Consider the following 4,995-nt stretch of genomic DNA (forward strand, 5'->3'; position numbering starts at 1 on the left):
TCTTCTTCGTCATCGTGTAGATAGATATATGCAAGGAAGTTATATGGCTCTAGATCTATGCAATATTGGCAAGACTATTACACAAAAATTAAGGAATTTCATGGTATTGCGTACAATTAAGATGTAGTTTTCTTATAATCTTACCTACCACTTCCAAATATTCATCTTGTGTTTTTTTTTTCTCTCTACAACTACCATGTTGATCACTTCAAACAAAGTCATTAGTAAATATAAAGCAAACAATTAACTTTAGCAAACATATAGCGAACAATCAACTTTAGCAAATATATACATCAGTCTACCTTGTATTAAAGATCGACATGAAACAAATAACATCCTATTTTTGTTAAAAAAAAAAAATTGGTATATCTGGGTTTCCGACTCGCTTTTTGAGCCGATTAATCTCAGGGCGACTACCCACTTTGCAGGGGCCCCTGAGTCATCGCGGGTGAACTTGCGTGGCTACGAAGGGGATTAAATTTTTTTAGCTTCGTACATGGATTTGAACACCTGACCTCACCATCCCATGGTTAGTAACAACCCTTTTTTGCATAAAATGCACAGGTATTGACTCTAAATATTTCTTGCATGAATTGATCATATAAAAAACTAAGTAGAAGTTAAAGCATTGCATTTTATTTTGTTTTTGGTTTGAGTCTATTAACATTATACATGGCAAATGAGACCCTAAGTCTTAAAAGGAATCCATTGGATCCATTGTTTACCTATTGAATCAGTAGAAAAAAAAGGTCCCATTAAAACCTTTACAAAGCTGGTCCAACAGGTCCGTTGAGTGGGTCGAGTGGGTACAGTAGGAAAAACCAAAAATTTAAAACTCAAGCCTATGCTTAGCAGTATTTTGTCATACAGTAAAGATTGAGCAACAATTTTTGGACAAAAGGCCGAATGTTACTCATTGCTTATATGAAAATCAATCCTAGTGTAAATTTAATGTACTCATACAGTAGAACTTGATACAATGTTTGGACAAAAAGTAAATTATCATGTAAATAATTCTCTTTGGTTCAACAAAATTTCACTTTGAGGACTGGAAAGTATATTCTTTGCTGGGGTGATTGTAAAAAGATATATTATTTTGTTGATTGGAAAAACTGTGTCTCGACCCAACAAGACCTGACCCAACATCATTCACTCATGACCCAATACACCTTAATAGTTAAATTGTATTCTATAAAACTCTAATCTACATCAGTCATTCATTATGCAACTCTTCACTAATTAACATGATACAAAATATAGATCAAATCGATCATATTGATTGATATCCACATCACATAAAAATATGTTTCAGTAAGGGCTGTTAAGCTTCGGTGAAAACAGTCTAATCAATAAGTAGAAAGCACAAAAAAAAAAAAAAAAAAAAAAAAAAAAAAAAAAAAAAAAAAAACCAAAACCAAAACCATATTAACTAGTATAGAATGCTGGATACTGCAACAGCAACTATAAAACTAGAATTATACTAAAATTATTAAAAATAAATAATAAATGGAGATGGTAGCTTCTATAGGGAACACCAAGTTAGTTTGAAGTTACCACAATAGTAGTCGAGAGAAGCTATTCCGTAAGGTGAACTTATCCATATACTTGTTAGTGTTATCCATTTTCCATCAACACGATTTTGTATTTCCACATTTTTTAGGCCTAGCCCGTACCCCTTTCTGAATCTGAGTCCCATCATCTCCCTTGCAATTAGCTTCAAAGGTCCCCTGATTCCTGGATGAGTCATCGTTAAGTAATTGGGACGCATAATACAAAAAAGTTCCTCGAGAAATAGTCGTGGGCTCTCCCATAAGCCTTTATGTGAATCAGTTTCAAACGTTAGTCGTTCAACATTCATAGCCGGAATTTGGATCTGTCTTATCATATCCTCTATTTCATAGTTGAACGGCACTATAAAAACAGAATTACAAGCAATTATTTTAATTTTAAACTTGTTTGATAATTTGAGGAATTCCCTTGTCTTAAGAAAGAACGATTGATCTATTCGATTGAATAACTCCAATGTTAGCTCAATTTGGCCGGAAGCGGTAGATGGAAACAAGAGACCAGGCATTGAATTGCCTTTGTAATGGATCGTATCTAATTTTGGGGCATAAGCTTTTATGTCGATTTTCATGGCATAATGCAACGGATATATGTTCAGTCTCTTCAAAGAAATGGATGTAATATCCAACACATTCGGATTGCAAGAGCTAATGTTAAGGCTCAAACTGTCAAGAAAAGGGAACTTTGATATAATGTTGGAATATACATCATCCATGATTTCAACATTTAAGACTAATTCTCTCACACTTTCTAACGAATCCGATAGAAGGTTATTCCTATTGGGCAATAACGTGAGCTTAAATATGTGAAGACATGGGACATCATAAATTTCTGGAGTAGAATCTCGTTTTCCTCGGGTAATTTCTAGTTCACGAAGATAATGGAGGTTTTTTACCTTGATTCTGCTCAACCCTTGACATTTTGAAAGGTTAATCTTTTCAAGTAAGATACAAGTAGACAATAATTCAACAAGTGTCTCATCACTTAACGTCACATCGATCAACTCTAATACTCGTAAGTTGACACACTTTATAACCAGATTGTTTCTCATAAAAAGGGAATGCCAAAATAAGAAATGGGGGTCAGCTTTTACACTAACAGTATCTAAGTTTTCACCCAAGAATAGCTCATCTGGCAAGGTAATAGATTCGAGAACAGATATTGTGAGGTAAAGCTCTTTTAGACTGCTTCTAGAAGCTACTGCATGAATCCATTTATTAACAAAAGGAAGTGATTCCTGGTTTATGATTCGGAAGTGAAGATCAAAACTCGTGATTGGTATGTTGTTCACGCGATACCTTTGTAAAGTGTGGTTGATCAAATCGATGTACGTTTTTAGTTGTTGTTTGCTTAAAAGCTTTTTTGGTGGATGAAACCTAAGGGTAGTAGTGGTAGACCAAGCGTGTAGCCATGACTTTAACATCACACACATACGAGCAGCTTCTTTAACGGGCAACAACGTCTGAATACGGTGGATCAAATCCACCGGAATATCTTCTAACTGTGGTCCGTGGATTCTCTCCACTTCCTTCATCTGCTGAAGAAAAATAAAAAAATTCAGTAGCTAATTCAAAGCAGCAGATTTCTTGTTAAGCAAAAACATAAATAAAAGCGATATCTAAGACTTATTCCTAATAAAAATAGTCACCCTAGAATCAAATACAAATTGATGTTAAAAAATTAGTTGTTTCAGCAGCGAAACTAACATGTTAAATTTTGGGTTCATTATTTAAACACCTTACCTCACAGTTTTAAAGGATTCACCTTAAAATCAGTACACCAATTATAGAGTCTGCAACGTCGGTTACTGATGTTAAAACCCTAGTTCTGTCAAATTTATTAGAGATCAGATCAGTTTTTTTTTTTCGAGAGAAAACATAGTATATAAATAGTTCCCTTGTTATCACTTTTTTGTTCATTTCGTCCCTTCCATTTTATAAGTAACTGAACAATTAGTACTTAATGTCATTATTTAGTCCCAACTACATCCTTAACCCGAACGAATGTTAGCTGTTCGTCAAGTTGCACTCACGTGAATAGTAAGTGCTTATAACCCTTTATTATCTGTACTTGGTCTTCCTAAAAAGCAATGGACGATTCCTTTTGTCAACCTGATCATGCATATTTTAACCGTGGGGTTTAATATGCCTGCTCAATACATAAAGAGGGGTTTAAGGATCTTAGAACGTGGCTTTCCGGTCCGGCTACCGTGAATAACCCTGGCCGACATGATGATGTCGGCGGGGTGGCCAAGTGATTAAGTCCACCTCCGATAACGGTCGTCGATCAAGAGGCCCCAAATAAGCTCGTAGGTACTAGCTTACAAAAGACTAACCTGTTAACCTTGAAAAGATGCTGAATGATGCTGTTTTACGTAACATGTATCGTATGTGATGGTTACGTAATGTGCCGTGTCCGGTGAATGATGATTAGGGTTTGTATTTATAGGCAAACCCTAATTCTAGAACCGTCCCAGATCATGATAATCTCATCCATAACTGACTCCCCCGAATCACGGATATAATTATGGAAAAGATATTTACTTGACAGCTAAGCAACCGCCGTACCGGAAACAAAGGCAATCGCACGCCGCATACCGCACACAAGAACACGCATACGCACAATAATGATTGCCCGCATACATATGTGGTGCGCCTGCGGGTTGAGGTATCATTATGTCCCCCCAGTTTGATGTTATATGGCGCGAGGCGTATGATATCAAACTATTAAGCGAAAAAGAAAAAACAAGAAAACGGCTAGCCTTTAATATTCTACGTGCGTCTCGATGCCATAAATGCCTGTCACAATCGCAGAAGCCCATTCAGCTGACATGACATAAAGTGGCAGTGTGGCAGGCGCGTGCCAACCACGCGCATATATGTAATCATACCCAACTGGCATCCACGCACGTAAATAAAATGCTACCCGTCGATTGCGTTACACGTGTACAGCCATGATCACACCACTCCATCCCATGACCCTCAATCTTCCCTATAAATAGCCCATTTTGCAGCTCACTTCCACTTTCTTGCATCAAGCTTCCTCGTTACGCTGCCAATTTGAATTCCGATCAAAAATCAAACATTCCGGCCACCATTTAAAGGTTAGTATTCATCCGATTACTCCTAGAAAATGACTAAAGCTAACGAGACGTATGTAGATAGCGTAGAGTCTGTTATAGAGCAGAAGCACATAGATTACTTAGTGAAACAGTACCCCCCCCCCCCCTTAGCCAAGTACAATCCGGTGCCCCCTTTGTCCAATCAGCGAACCCACGAGCCACCGGAGAAAAAGGTGGCTATTTACGAACATGCTTTTAAGCATGGCAACTTTAGGGTTCCTCCCACCGATTTCTTTCTGGGCGTGCTAGATCACTTTAAGGTCGGATTAGGTCAGTTACATCCTTACGATATAGGAAAAATAGTCTTG

At 37.1% G+C, this 4,995-nt stretch overlaps 1 protein-coding gene across 1 annotated transcript; it reads right to left on the reverse strand.

Annotated features, from left to right (window-relative positions):
• Positions 1-1,321: 1,321 nt before the first annotated feature.
• Positions 1,322-4,600, reverse strand: LOC139867943 (F-box/LRR-repeat protein At3g03360-like). Its single transcript, XM_071856285.1, has 4 exons — positions 4,457-4,600; positions 1,555-3,100; positions 1,451-1,461; positions 1,322-1,342 (listed from the first exon to the last, which is right to left on the reverse strand). The coding sequence occupies exons 1-4, from the start codon at positions 4,598-4,600 to the stop codon at positions 1,322-1,324; spliced, it is 1,722 nt and encodes a 573-aa protein (XP_071712386.1).
• Positions 4,601-4,995: the final 395 nt, after the last annotated feature.

Source organism: Rutidosis leptorrhynchoides, chromosome 9 (genome assembly GCF_046630445.1).
Source record: "Rutidosis leptorrhynchoides isolate AG116_Rl617_1_P2 chromosome 9, CSIRO_AGI_Rlap_v1, whole genome shotgun sequence".
In the NCBI taxonomy this organism is placed as follows: Eukaryota; Viridiplantae; Streptophyta; class Magnoliopsida; order Asterales; family Asteraceae; genus Rutidosis; species Rutidosis leptorrhynchoides.

Coding starts and splice junctions, on each gene's coding strand:
- LOC139867943 (XM_071856285.1), bottom strand. CDS start 4,600: ATGCAAGAAAGTGGAAGTGAGCTGCAAAATGGGCTATTTATAGGGAAG. Junction 3,101..4,456: donor CGTGCGTGGATGCCAGTTGG/GTATGATTACAT, acceptor TTTCTTCAGCAG/ATGAAGGAAGTGGAGAGAAT.